The 15,343-nt window shown below is 35.1% G+C and overlaps 1 protein-coding gene across 3 annotated transcripts; it reads left to right on the forward strand.

The window, feature by feature from the left end:
- Nucleotides 1–2,565: 2,565 nt before the first annotated feature.
- Nucleotides 2,566–7,355, forward strand: LOC113762994. Of its 3 annotated transcripts, none has more exons than XM_027306666.1 (7): nucleotides 2,566–2,676; nucleotides 3,088–3,302; nucleotides 4,955–5,299; nucleotides 5,384–5,430; nucleotides 6,172–6,234; nucleotides 6,706–6,838; nucleotides 7,036–7,355. In XM_027306666.1, the coding sequence occupies exons 2-7, from the start codon at nucleotides 3,185–3,187 to the stop codon at nucleotides 7,050–7,052; spliced, it is 723 nt and encodes a 240-aa protein (XP_027162467.1). In that variant the 5' UTR covers nucleotides 2,566–2,676; nucleotides 3,088–3,184; the 3' UTR covers nucleotides 7,053–7,355. The 3 variants fall into 3 exon arrangements, with proteins under 3 accessions (XP_027162467.1, XP_027162469.1, XP_027162468.1); XM_027306668.1 differs by having other exon boundaries at nucleotides 4,955–5,293; XM_027306667.1 differs by having other exon boundaries at nucleotides 3,132–3,302.
- Nucleotides 7,356–15,343: the final 7,988 nt, after the last annotated feature.

A 15,343-nucleotide genomic window follows, 5' to 3' on the forward strand; every position in this document is an offset into this window, starting at 1 on the left:
GGTTCATGTTTAGCACTGTCCACAGTGAGACCAAACTGGATGCACGAACTTCAAGAAAGTTATTCCTCAGATAACCAATACAAGGATGTCACTACTCAGTTACTGCTTGATCCTTCTTCTCAGCCAATGTACGAATGGAACAATGATCTTCTGAGATACAAAGGGAGGATTTACGTGGGTTCTACCACGGGTCTGAGGAACAGGATCATCCAGACTCTACATTCTACTGCTGTTGGTGGACATTCAGGTCAGAGGGGATGTTGGCAGAGGATCAAATCCTTATTCTATTGGCCTAACATGAAGAGTGATGTTATCCAGTTTATCAAGACATGTGATGTCTATCAGAGGTTTAAGGCTGAACATGTTCATGCTCCTGGTTTGTTACAGCCCCTACCTGTTCCTAGACTGGCATGGACACATTTGACCATGGACTTCATTGAGAGCTTGCCTAACTCACAAGGCTTCGACACTATAATGGTGGTGGTTGACAGGTTAACCAAGGTTGGACATTTCATGGCTTTAGCTCATCCATTCTCTGCCAAACAGGTGGTTCAACTCTTCTTAGACAACATTTTCAGATTACATGGACTGCCTGAATCCATAGTATCTGATAGGGACCGGATCTTTACCAGCATCTTCTGGGAAGAACTGTTCAAACTGATTGGCACGGAGCTCCACTACAGCTCAGCTTACCACCCTCAATCAGATGGTCAGAGTGAAAGGGTGAACCAATGTGTGGAATCCTACCTGAGGTGTATGACTGGGGAATTTCCAAAGCAATGGAGTAAATGGTTAGCTTTGGCTGAGTGGTGGTATAACTCATCCTACCATTCCAGCTTGCAGTTATCTCCATTTGAAGCCTTATATGGTTACAAACCTGTTCCTCTACCTCTTGGCCCTTACCTAGATACTATTATTCCTGCGGCAGCTCAACTTTTGCAGGAAAGGATACGCATTTCTGGGAGCATTAGGGAGCAATTGGCTAAGGCACAGCAGAGGATGAAATTCTTTGCTGACCAGCAGCGCACGGAACGATCCTTTGAGGTAGGTGACTGGGTTTTCCTCAAGCTTCAGCCTTATAGACAGCAGACTGTTGCCATCAGGAAATGCCTCAAGTTAGCTGCTAGGTTCTATGGGCCTTTTCAGGTGGAAGCTAAGGTAGGCACCGTGGCCTATCGTCTGAAGTTGCCGTTGGGGTCCAGAATTCACCCAGTTTTCCACGTTTCCCAGCTTAAAAAGAAGGTTGGACCAACGCAACCAGTTTCTGGTAGCTTGCCTGAATTTGACAGTACAGACCAGTGTCCTTTGCGGCCAGAATCTATATTGCAAAGGAGAGTTATTCTCCGTCAGGGTCAGCCAGTAGTTCAATTCCTGATCAAATGGTATCAGCTCGGGGAGGAAGAAGTTTCTTGGGAAGACAAAGATTTCAACTTGTCCCAATTCCCTCAATTCCAGTCTTGAGGACAAGACAGTTCTTTTTGCGGGAGGTAATGTCAGGATCGAAGCATGAATTAGTGAAACGGTGACGTTGTGGGCTGAATTAGGGCCAAATTGAATGTATAAGTGAGACGGTGCCGTTTTGGGCTATTGTGTTAGTTAGAATAACCGCACATGATTGGTAACTGAATTAGTTAGAAATGTTAGTTGTCCTATTTGTATCCAACGGATGAGTTGGAAAAGACAGACAAGAATTTTACAGAAATCTGTTATTTGCCTCTCTTGAATATTCTCTCTCTACTCTTCTCTCTGTTCTTCTTCCCCAAATTCAATTTCCGAGATTATGCTATCTGGTTCCTGACAGAATTGTAATTCTTAGGTCTTACCAAAGAATTGAATTTGTGGAATTGATGGCCCATAGAATTCGAATTGAATTCTAATTCTCTCAACCTGGTAGCGTCCAAACCGAAGATTTGGAATTGGTGCTCCAATTCTAATTCTAAGCCTCCAATTCTGTGGGAACCAAACACACCCTAAGAGATTTTATATGTTTTTTTGTTCAATAATTGACAAGTACAATAAGAAGTCTTAGATAGGTATATAAGTTTAATATAATATGCTACAATACATTTAACAATAGTAATACTATAAATTAGTCTAATATCTGTAAATTCTTGATTCACAAATGCACGATTTTTTTTTAATTTTTAACATGTCAATCATATGTCTTGTCGAGAGAAGAAAAAAAAAATCTTCTTCACCACAATATGCATTATTAGGAGCAATTAAATATGGTAATTTTTATCTCTTTTTCCTTAAAACACTTATAGAACAAGAAAAACAATAAACTTTTCCCTCATATTCTATTCACACAACATTATATTAAAGGTGATTTGGTTCAAGATTTGGACTTAATGATTAATTGCCCAAACTTCAAAGCAATTTAAACAAACGTTACAAGGACCTGTGGAAAATGAACTAGATAAATCACAACCGTAAAATTTAAAAAGTGTTTTTTTTCCTTTTCTTTTTTCTTTTGTTGGTTAGCCAATCTTGGCCGTCTGTTTGGAACCATAGTCAATCCACTGTTCACTTCTACTTCAGAGTCCGAATCCCGCCCTCTCCAGCCCCCGAAAATTTTCAAACCCCCCCGGCGCAACTCCTCCTCCATCACCACCCCTCCTCCCTCCAGCAGGCGGTGCTGAATTGTTCTTCTTATCCCGTTAATGCTGTGTATCGGTCAGTTTTCTCATGTGTGCCTCTTCGTTTTTTTTTTAATGATTTACAGCTTATTTTCTTGTCTGCAATTTAGATATTTGTGATGGATTATTCAGTTGTCTTCTTTTTCTCTAGAAAGACAAGATACCCTGTTGTTTTTTTTGTAAATTATTTGTGCTATCTTGAATTTCTTGGGGGCTGATCGAAGACCCTTTTCAATTTTAACATATGTTACCAATCTTGATTTTCTTCCCTTGTTAAGAGAAAAGTAAGTTAATTTGGTTGCAATTCAAAGAGGCAATCTGGCATGCTGGAATTCGATTTATACTGTGAAGTTTTAGCTCACTTGTCTGCATAATTTTGTTTGGGAAAATGAAAGTCAAGTAAATATGAGGAGAGCAATTGCTGATTTGATTTTGGGAATTCTGTCAGATGTCCAATGTTGGATTTGCTGAGAGTGTGTTGATTATAACCAGGGTTGTGTGATTAGCTGACTGAGGATTTCAGTTTAGTTTGTTATCTCGTGCTGATGGCGAAGAAAAGAGGTAGAAAACCTGCTAAGCAAAAGGAAAGCAATATTGAGAATGTTGATAAGGAGGAGGCTGTGCCTGAAAAAAGTGAAAAAAATGAATTCCAGGACGAGGAAGGTATTATTACTCCAGCACTATCTATTTTTCAAGCAGCCCCTTTTGATTGGTTCTTTACTTTGCCTTTGCTTTTTATTGCTGGTAGTTCATTGTGTTCTCGGAATTAATGGATAGCAAGAATTGAACAATGGATAAGATTACCAAAATTTTTGACTTTGTAGATGATTTTCGCATGGTTGTACCTCACCCTGATAACAAAAATAGGCTCACCCTTGATTACTACATTTAGCAGATTCTTTAGAACCTTTGTATTTGACCTCATCTACCACCTACTAGTGAATTCTAATGTAGATGAAGTATGCATGGAAGAGAAGGAGGCATCTAACTTGTGTTGAGAAAACTGTTCTCTGTTTTGAAAGAATGAAGTTCTAAACTAATCTCAAAACTTCATATCCATTTTCACAGTAAACTTTTATTCACCATAAACATTTTACCCCCTTTGAATGTGTCTGCCACTTAAATTTTTATGTTAAACCTTGCATGCAGTTGCTTTTCAGGCAGGCAGTACAAATTTCGTGCAAACATTTACAGTATTTGTCTTGCATTTATAAGGGAACACCTTCATGAGTTTTTTTCCAAACAAGTTTAGAAACCCAATATAAACATGTTGCCTTCTAAGTTGGCATCCTTCTGATAGAATTGATCACTAGTAGCAAGAAGTGAAATCACAGTGCCCTTTTGCTAACCCTGTGTTGCAATGGACTATGTTTAGGCCTATCTCCACATGGAACGATAATGTTTAAAAGAACTGGATTTGCTAGAGAGCATGAACTTGAATAGCAGACCAAATACTATCAGTCCATAGGAGTCCACTTGGAGATGGTCCTAGAGTTTAACACTTTTACTTATTGTTTAATGCTTTAAGTATGTCTTATGTTTTGTAATTTGGTTCATAGTCTGAACCAGTGAGCTGCTGTAGGTCATTATGTTTTTCTCCATGTCATTGTATCATGGTTTAGCTATGGTTGCTTACTGGAGTCAACCATGAGCAAAAGGAAACTCGCTGAACAAGCATTTTGGTTCTTCAAGTCTATTTGTCATATGGCAGTGCTATGTATTAGATCCCTTTTGGGTAGCCTACGGACTGAAGATATTTTGCAATAGAATCCATCTACTGACAGATTTGAGGCATAACATCTGTTCTTCCAGTTTTCTCTTTTCGAATTTTTTGCACCAATCATGCCCCTAAAGCTAAATTTTCTTCATTCATAAAGCAACCTGACAGTGAATTAAATGCCTAAAGCTGACTATTTCAACGCCAATGTTTTCACAGCTCACAATTGTTGGCTCTAACACACCATTTCCTTTTAATTTTTGAAGCCTTAGAGTACACAATTGTTGGCCTTTAGATGATTCAAGCACAATATTGGTGAACACTGCTGATTAAAGAATTTTTGTTCTGGAGTTAGAAGTTTATCTGAACATCTGATTCTGGTATCTCAATGGTCGGTGCTTATACTAAATAATCTGCTGTAGTCCTTGGGTGCTTATACTAAATATTGGTGGGTGCAAGCTAAGCAATCTGAGCTTTACTGTTAAATTATTTTGATTCTTTTGAAGTCCTTATCTGGTCAATGACATTCTTCCTAAACAAAAAAAGATGCTTCAGTTTTGCCTCATACACCTTTTGGTTTGGAACTTTTGTCATCCAGTTGAACATCAAATTGCTGCAATCAGGGCACTTCGACATATGGAGATTGAACAGTTGCGAACCATGTTGCATTTGCTTCGCTCGTGTTTCAGCAAGGAACAGCTTCAAGTTCCTCTACTGCAGTTTTTTAAAGAAAATTTTCCAAATCTTTCCATTGTAAAGAATGAAAAAAATGGCATATATGAAGTGCAACAGAAAGATGACAAGGGTAACTTGTACACAAACCAAGCTAATGGAGGAAACTTGCATGCTTCTCTTCTACACCGCTTGTCTATGACTTACCCAGATTTCTCTACTGTAAAGCCGTCTCTTGGTGACTTTGAGTTTTCAAATAAAAGTGGTAAATGTAAATTGCATTTTGACTTGTTTCAAATCTGAATCTGTATTTCTTTTGGTTATTTTCTCTTATTTGTCTCTTAATTCTTTGCAGTGAAAGCAAGCTTTTTGGGCGTGGATTGTATGCAGATCAGAGGATTTGTATGTTCTCATTTAACTTATTCTGACCACTATCTTATGTTTGTATTCACAATGACCAATTTCTCTCTTCCTACTTTTGGTGTCCGGAGTATATATATAAATTTTTGTTTTAATGACATGCGAGACCAGTAAAGTATGAAAAATATCTAAGATGTACACATATTTGTCTTTGGAATGGTTTCAATTTTTTTTTAAGTTGGGATAACGTGAAGTCATAAACTCATTCATCTTTTAGACCTGATAGGCTTTTCTTGATACTTGTTATTTTCACATATAGTTGATTGTAATCCTAAAAATTTTGTTTTTCAGAAAAATTTGTGTTTGACTTTTGTTTTTGGAATGATGTCGTTTTACTTGCATATCTTTATCAAATTGGCATGTGTGTGAAGTTAGTGACATATAGTGTTTGGATATACATGATATGGCATCACTTTTAATGTTTACACATGGTGAACTAAATTTCATTGGTAACAATGTCTCTTCTTTGTTAGCCATGATTATTTACACATGGTGAACTAAATTTACACATGGTGAACTAAACTTCAGAAACTTAATCTGATAATTAAGTTGCATCACCAATTGTGGCTGCAGTTTTCATGCTCAATGTGCTACACTCACTGTTGTATTAGCTATTGGTTATGAACTTGGTCGTGCTTTCTCTGGATTATCATGAATTAGCTCAAGGAACTGTTTATTGCATTAGCTTTTTATTTTATTTAATAAATGTATTTTTTGTGGCAGGATTTAGAAGAGTTATCTGATGCCACAATCTTTGAGCGGCAGGACAAATTTCGAACTCCTGATGTATGTGGCCCAATGCATTTTTAGCTGTCTAGTTCTGTTTGTTGTGCTTTTTCTACATGCATTTGGGTGAATTTTCAGGGTTAATGCTTCGTCTAGATCTCCAATTTTCTAGTTTGTTATTGTCATGAGTTGTTGCATATCCTTGCTTTATTATCTGGTTCTGGATATCAACACAAGGGGAATCTATCATGAATTCTGAATACGAAGAATTCAAATTGCACATACACAAAATTTTGATATTAGCAACACTGCTCATAAGTCAGCACATAATGCAGTAACATCTTTGAGATGTTTGAAATCTGGCAGTCTGGCATCTTGACTTTTTAATAATAATGTTTCCCTTGTGGGCTAGGAAATGGGGTATGAGAAAAAGGATGAATGACTGACAGTTGCAACGAAGTTCCTATAGCAATGTGCACATAAAATACTGACAATCTAAAATAATTCATGTGTTGTTTGTCCTGTCTGCAGGTGAATAACCAGAGGCTGTCTGTAGGTCTGACACCGAAAACCAAAAGGCTTCCCAAGCATGGAGAGATGCTTCTATCCGTCCATGGCTCACCCCTTGGTGTTTATAAGGAAGATAACATGGAGGCAATAGATGGTACACTTCTCCTGTGCTTCTACCCTTTTTAGCATACATAACAGATTAAAGGACTCAGATGACATTATCAAATATTACTGATCAACTTCTTTGTCATAATTTTGTGTTTTTCCAAAGCAATTCTGTAACTTTACATTGCTATCTGAGTCTGCACTCATCATTGAATTTACTTCTGATGTCTTAATTTATGCCTGCAGAGATGGAAGATGGTTGACAAGTTAGGATGCTCGATCATTATTCCGTTTTGTAGAATAAAGATTTTCCTCTCCAGTTTGAAGGGTATCTGAATGTATGTTCTACTTACTCTCATTAGTACAAATCCAAAGTTGTATCATATGGTTTTGCAGTCTGGTATGACATATGAACATACCAGTATTGCTGTTGTGGGTAGAGAAATGATGGACCTTTAACATCTGCACTCATCACATTCATTAGAGGTTGTGGCCATCTGTTATATGTCAAGAAATTTAACAGTCCTCGGGAAGAATGAGTAATTTGGAGAGATCAAAATATGTTTTGGCGAATATTCACATTATTTTGTTGTGCCCATGAATTTTGATCTCTTTTCTTTTATTTCCTAACCAAATGTTATAAGAAGCACAATGCTTTCTACGCTAAATGCTGTGAGAAGTAAAACGACTTGATATAATTCCACCAAATCTTAACCATAGCTGTTAGCAAATGGCAACGGGGCAGGTGCCCATTCCGCGGGAGAGTAATAGGGCAGGGACGGGGGAAAATTTTTCTCCCTCAGTTTTAAATTCGCCGCTTCAATTTATTAATATAAATAAATGTAATGTATTATATAATCTAATAATAATAAATTTAGAATAATTGGCAACTAAACATAATCTTTTTCCCATTTTTATCCAAATTTCTAATTGACATTTGGCACAAATATGTTATGCGTTCTATGAGTATTTTCAAATGTTATTTATACAATCTAATTAAGTTTTTTTAAATTTTTTGGTGTTTTATTTCAACATTTTTCTTGTTTCATTTTTTTTTTTTTACTTTTTTCAACTTCATATTTTATTTTATTCTTTGAATTTAGTTTTGATCTATTGAATAAAAGTTTCTAGAAACAAAACTAAATTATCACTCGCAGGAGAAGCGGGGAGGAGAGGGGCGGGAGGAGTTTTTGGCCAACGCCTCTCCCGTCCAAATCCATCCCATTGTCATCCCTAATAGCTGTCCCGCATCCCATTTTAACATAATGGGCCTATATGCATATATATTCTTTGATTAGTGAAAAAATGATGGTTGCTCTTTGAGGATAAACGCAGGGTGTATGACATTGAGAAGCTGAACTATTATGTGTTAATGGAAAGTGGGTAAAAAACTCGACCAATTCCAACTTCTAGATTTAGTGTTCAATGAAGGAGAAGACGCGTACAGCTGGCTGAAATGACTTGGTTTCATGAGCTATGGGTTCTTGGTCTTATGGAAAGTTTTGTACTTTATTTGTGCAAACGTGGAACGTAAAATATGCATAGATGCTTCTCATGAGTTACCAATTACACTGACTAACTTGTATCATAATGTAGTAATTAAAAGCAGTGTATTGACACATTAGAAAAATGATTAACTTCACACTAGTGGTTTTTGGAAAAATTCTCCGTGTTCCTTTAGGAACTACCATAGAATTTCAACTACGATATCCATGATTTTGTTGTGTACATTATTGATTGATATTCAATTCGTGCAGTTTCCAAGATTCAAATACTAAAACTATTTGTATGCGTGCACCATTTCTTTTGGTGGTATATGTTATGTTTGTGTGTGAAATTGGTGGCAGAAATTATAGAATGGATCATTCATCATGAGAATTGAGAACAAGAAAAAGTTATGTCCCCACTGCCTATGGTGGTGACCTACAATTGAACAAATTGAAACCATTGGCTGTTTTTGGCATTGCTGCATTACATTGTGTTTATCAATCCACAGTTTTTTTTTTCCCCCTTTTGTGTGGGCTGGGTGGCATCTCATGCCAGAGTCTCTCTGGGACTGCAACTTGTATGTATAGAATTTCTTCGGGGCTACTACTTGCCAAACACCTTTGGCTGTCTCTTTTTATTGATGTATCATTTTGCCTTGCCTGCCTTGGGACTGATACCTCCTCTCTCTATCCACCACCTGGAGACTAGTCAGCATAACAAACCATCCAAATCAATTTTAAAAAAAAATGTTATTTACACTTTCTTTTTTTTATTAATCACACTTTTACTATCGTTTTAATCATATAGTAATTTTCATTTATTAAAATATATGATAAAATAAATGTTGAAAGTTAACGTGTTTGGATAATATGTTATTTGAGATAATTTTATTAAAAAAATGCTGTAACACTTTTTTGATGTGACATATACGATGAGAATAAGTTTAGAGAAAAAAAAAATTCTGCCAGCAATATTCTCCCCCAAAGATGTTCCCACTATAGATCTGCATCAAGAATTCAACACAGTTTTACTAGGTGCCATATTATTATTATTGTTGTTGTTGTTCTCTTATAGAAGGAAGTTGTGGCCATAAAGATTAAAGAAATCAATACTAGAGATAAAATTTACTACTACAAGGTACTAAATTTGAGTACAAAATAAGGAAGAATATTATGAGAGATTTGAAAATGAAAGTCATTTGCAACTTCTTAGTGACTGAGGAGTTGGAAAGGGTATAAAGTCTTCCCACTTATAACAAGAATCCGGCTGTCATCAATGACCATAGAAGTTGTTGTATAATGGCAAGTCCCTGTCCCAAAGTCTTCCAATTAAAGTTGTATGCATTTGTTTTTTTTAAAAAAAAAGTTGTATGCATTTTCACTCCGCAGTTCTGCACTACCTAGAATTAATGGACAATAATTATATAATAATAATAAAGATATCATTAGAGAACCACTAAAAAGTTAAACTAGTATTGTACGACAAAAAAACCAAAAAAAAAAAAAAAAAGACAGCAGCTTGGTTGACTGGGATTAGGCCATTTGTCAAATGGTAAAGTCAATGTTTGATGAGTAAAAACTTCACTTGGAAAGGACAAAATGATGACAACAAAACAATGTGGAGGGAAATTACACGTAAGTGTGAATCAAACAAATAAGGGATAATTTCAGAAACCTCCCCTGAGGTTTCTGACATTTACACTTACCTTCCCTGTGGTTTGAACAATTACACTGACCTCCCCTGAGGTTACTAATCCTTTACAAATTCAGTCCAAATGATTAGAATATTATTTTAGAGAGTGAAATTAGAATTTTGTACCTGATTTGTCCTTTGTACCACATGTCCAATGAATGACAAAGTATTACAAATTAATTAACAATTAATAAACTTTAACGAGCGTAGTTTATAGGCAAATACATATTACATATTTAAAGTATCAACTCTTTACGGGTATTTTACTTTCAAATATTTGCTTTATTACAAATATTTATTCTCAAATACAGATTTGTATTTACTCTCAAATATTTAATTTTTGTTAAACACAAAACCTACCAGTTTTTCTTCCGTAGAAATATTAATATAACACTTTTTCAATTTTAGTTATAAATATTTATGTATTTAACATAAATTAAATGATTCAGGATAAAATATCCATAAAGAGCCAATACTTTACTCATGTAATGAATGAAAGCCATAAAAAATTAATATTTTATGAGGCCATTTATTTTTTTAAAAATATTTAATTTATATTAAATAGATAACCTACTGATTTTTTTTTGCAAGAATATTACTGTAACACTTTTAATTTTTAATTACAAATGTTAATATATTTATCATAAATTAAATATTTGAAAATAAAATATCTGTAAAGAGCCGATACTTTAAATAGGATATGCATATTTGCCTATAAACTACACTATTTAAAGTAAGGAGTATAGTTTATTGATTTAAGTTAAGGAGTGTAGTTTATTGATTTAAGTAAGGAGTGTAGTTTATAGGCAAATACGCATAACTTATTTAAAGTACCGTCTCTTTACAGGTATTTTATTTTTAATTATTTAATTTATAATAAATATATAAATATTTGTAATTAAAAATTAAAAGGTGTTACAATAATATTCTTGCAAAAAGAAAATCGATAGGTTATCTATTTAATATAAATTAAAATTTAAAAAAAGAAATGGCCTATAAAATGTTAATTTTTTATGGCTTTCATCCATTACATGAGTAAAGTATTAGCTCTTTATGAGTATTTTATTCTGAATCATTTAATTTATGTTAAATACATAAATATTTGTAACTAAAATTGAAAAAATGTTATATTAATATTTCTACGGAAGAAAAACTGGTAGGTTTTGTATTTAACAAAAATTAAATATTTGAGAGTAAATACAAATCTGTATTTGAGAATAAATATTTGTGATAAAGTAAATGTTTGAAAGTAAAATACATGTAAAGAGCTGGTACTTTAAATAGGCAATACGTATTTGCCTATAAACTACGCTCGTTAAAGTTTATTAATTGTTAAGTTAATTTGTAATACTTTGCCATTCATTGGACATGTGGTACAAAGGACAAATCAGGTACAAAATTCTAATTTCACTCTCTAAAATAATATTTTAATCATTTGGACTGAATTTGTAAAGGATTAGTAATCTCAGGGGAGGTCAGTGTAATTGTTCAAACCACAGGGGAGGTTTATGAAATTATCCCAACAAATAAAACACTAGCAATGGATTTCCTGTCCTACTTAGTTTCTATTTTCTATCTCACTTTATTATTATATTATTATTTTTTCTTCATAAATATCATATTTTAATTTTTTTTAAACTTTTTTAACATCTAGTAACTATTAATTAAGTAATACACAAGATTTCACAAACTCAAAAAATAAAAATACACAAAAAAGGAGATTTTTCATGAATTCTCTACTGCATTTTGTATTATATTATATATATATATTATATTTTTGAGACAGTCGTATTTATTTTTTTACTGTGTTAGTAGTTATTTGACGGTTAGAAAATAAAAAAAATAAAATATGATATTTATAAAAAAGAAATAATAATATAATAAAAAGTGGAACAACGAATGTAACAAAAAAGTGGGACAAAAGATTGGCCGTGACAAAGACCTCTATTTGTCTTGAAAACAGCTTATTGATTTATTTCGAGGGAGAAGGAAAAAAAACAGAATGCAAAACATACAGCGAGATGATGGCTCTTGGGCCGTGAGTGAAGAGGATTTGGGGGCAGAAATAGCAAAATATTACCAACAATTATTCAGTGGTGCAGAGGTAGATTGTCTAGATGAGATTTTGGAGGGTATACCACAATCAATCTCTCAACAAATGAATGCCAAGCTAACTAGGAAAGTGCAGGAGGGGGAAATAAAAAAAGCAGTGTTCTCTATGGATCCAAACACAGCCCCTGGCAGTGATGGTATGAGCCCCTTCTTTTTCCAAAAATTTTGGTACATTATAAAATACGACATCATTAGAGCCATTCAAAGTTTCTTCCATTCTGGTCATATGTCTAAAGCCTTTAACCACACGGTTATTTCTCTTATTCCTAAAATTGACAACCCCACCAATCTCCAACATTTTCGACCTATTAGTCTTTGCAAAGAAGTGTATAAAATCATTTCAAAAATTCTTGCAAATAGACTCAAAGAGGTGCTGGATGCTTGCATTAGTAAGAACCAGGCTGCCTTTGTTCCTGGTAGGCAGATTTTAGACAATGTTATCATTTCTCATGAATGTTTGCACTACTTGAAAAACAAAAGGAAAGGAAACAATGGTTTTTTTGCTTTGAAGTTAGATATGTCTAAAGCTTATGACAGGGTTGAGTGGAATTTTCTGGAGGAAATCATGCATAGAATGGGTTTTTGTGACAAATGGACCACTTGGATTATGAGTTGCATCAAAACAGTTACCTATTCTTTTAACGTGAATGGTGAGGTAAGAGAATATGTGAGACCAGAGAGAGGTATCAGACAGGGAGATCCTTTATCCCCATACCTTTTTTTGATTTGTTCTGAAGGCCTTACTAACTTGATTCAAAAAGCAGCACGAGAAAGAAAGATCACAGGAATGAAAATTTGCAGAGGCGGACCAGCAATCACTCATCTCTTCTTTGCTGATGATGCTATCATTTTCAGCAAAGCAGACCCTGAGGAAGCATTAACGCTGATGAATATCTTGAAACAGTATGAAAGAGGTTCTGGCCAGATGCTAAACTTAGACAAATCTTCAGTGTTTTTCAGCAAGAACATCTCTCAGCAACAACAAAGAGAAGTGTGTAGGCATCTTGGCAATATCCAGAGGGTACATCAAGGAAAATATCTAGGATTACCCATGGTTATTACAAGATCCAAGCGACAGGTTTTCAGCTTTATCAAGGAAAAATGTGAGAAAAAGATGCAACACTGGAAAAACAAACTCTTGAGTACGGCTGGGAAAGAAGTTCTCCTCAAGGCGGTCACTATGGCTATGCCTACATATGCCATGTCGTGCTTCAAACTACCTGTCCGTCTATGCAGGGAACTAAGTAGCTTGATGGCCAATTATTGGTGGGGAGAGGAACAAGGGAAGAGGAAAATGCATTGGTGCTCCTGGCAAAGAATCACACTGGACAGAAAGAAGGGGGGTTTAGGTTTTAAGGATTTGCTGAACTTTAACAAGGCTTTATTAGGGAAACAAATCTGGAGGCTGATAACAAGGCCCAATTCTTTAGTTAGCAATGTCCTGAAAACAAAGTACTTCCCTAAATCCACAATATTCAACTGCCAGGTACAACACAATTCTTCATGGATTTGGCAAAGCATCATGGCAGTCAGGGAGGATGTGCAAAGAGGGCTAATAAGGAAAATAGGAAATGGAAGGAGTACAAAAATTTGGGATGACAACTGGGTACCAGAGATCCCCCATGGAAGGCCTGCTTCAACGAGGCCTCGAAACTGTAATTTGCATAACGTGGCAGACTTGATTCAAAACTTCAGATGGAAAAATGATACGAAATATGGGCCGCTTATGGGCCATGTTTTGGGCTGCAAGAGATTGAATCTTTTAGTAATAGTTAGTAGTTTATTTTCTAGATTTCTATTTTATTTGCTAGGAATAAATTCGGTCCAAGACCTCATGTTGAGTTGGATCCGATTTATAGAGTCTAGGCTCACTATAACTTAAGTTGGTTAATTAGCTTTTATTGGGTTATGTTGGGCCTTAGTGGATGAGTGTGGAATCGGGCCAAAGGCCTAGCCTAGCCGAGTTAGGGTTTTCAAGTCACTTTAGGTTTTCAATTGTAAGGCTATATATAGCCTAGGTTTTCATTCATTAAGGAGGAGTTCAGATTTTATAAAATATATGTGAGTTATTTCACTCTCTCTTGCCTCAAGAGAATTTCCTTTGAATACTTGAGAATTAATCTCAAGCTGTTCATTGAACTTATCAATCAAGTAGTCTCCTTGATTGTGGCGTTCGTCTATCCATACTTTTGGTTCACTAAATTTGCTAGTCGTGGGTTAAGGAATCTCCTTAGTTCGTGGCTCGTGATTATAGAAGGGTCAAAGTTCCGCCAATCATCCCAACTTGGTGTTCGTCTAGATCCGTCTCACATCAGTTGGTAATCAGAGCTAGTCGACAACCACCAGGTTATATCCTTCTTTTCTTTTGTGTTTCGAGTCACATACTCTTGTTTCAAATCAGTTTGTGTGTCAATTCAAAAAAAAAAAAAAAAGTACTGTAGCATCGTACTGTTCATCGCTACTGTAGCGTACTGTTCACCCGGTACTGTTCACCAAACACTGTTCACACTGTTCACCGACACTGTTCATCGTTACTGTTCACCGAATACAAATCTGTCCAGCCTTGTTGTTTGTGTTATCCAACTTGTTTACTTGGTTTTCAAATCTGAATTTTGGCAAAACTTGTTGGAATTTTGTGAATCTTGAAGAGAACTTACAATAATCTTGAGCTTCTTGCATTCTTGATCACAATCTTGAAATTTCTGAAGTTCCTGACAACTTCCTTGAAATTTCTTGAAAGATCTTGGAGTTCTTGGTAGTTATTATTTGTGGACTTCCTTGTTTTGTGTCGTGGTCGATAGTTGTAGTCAAGAAAAAAAAACAGAAAACAAAAACGAAAAGAAAAAGAAAGAAAAGAGGAATCGGTTGGCAAGAAAAAAAAAAGGAAAGGAAAGAAAGTGGCAACCGAATTGTTTTGAATAGGAAACCAAATCTGATTTGTGCAATCGTTCTTGGAGTAGAATTTGGAAGTTACCAAAAGTTGTTTCAAGAAAATTACCAAAAGTTGTTTCAAGAAGATTACCAAAAGTTGTTTCAAGAAGGTTACCAAAAGTTGTTCAAGAGGAAAAAGGATTTTTCAAAGGGTTTCCAAAAAACTAACTTGTTTCCAAAATCAATTAGGAAACTAAGTAAAGCACTTGGATAACTCTTTGTACTCACTTGGACACTCTCTCTCCTACATTTTTTAGGAAACTTTCCTAAATTCTCTCATCCATTTTTTTTTTCGGAAATTTTCCTACATTCTCTCATCCATTTTTTTGGA

Source organism: Coffea eugenioides, chromosome 2 (assembly GCF_003713205.1).
Source record: "Coffea eugenioides isolate CCC68of chromosome 2, Ceug_1.0, whole genome shotgun sequence".
Lineage (NCBI taxonomy): Eukaryota > Viridiplantae > Streptophyta > Magnoliopsida > Gentianales > Rubiaceae > Coffea > Coffea eugenioides.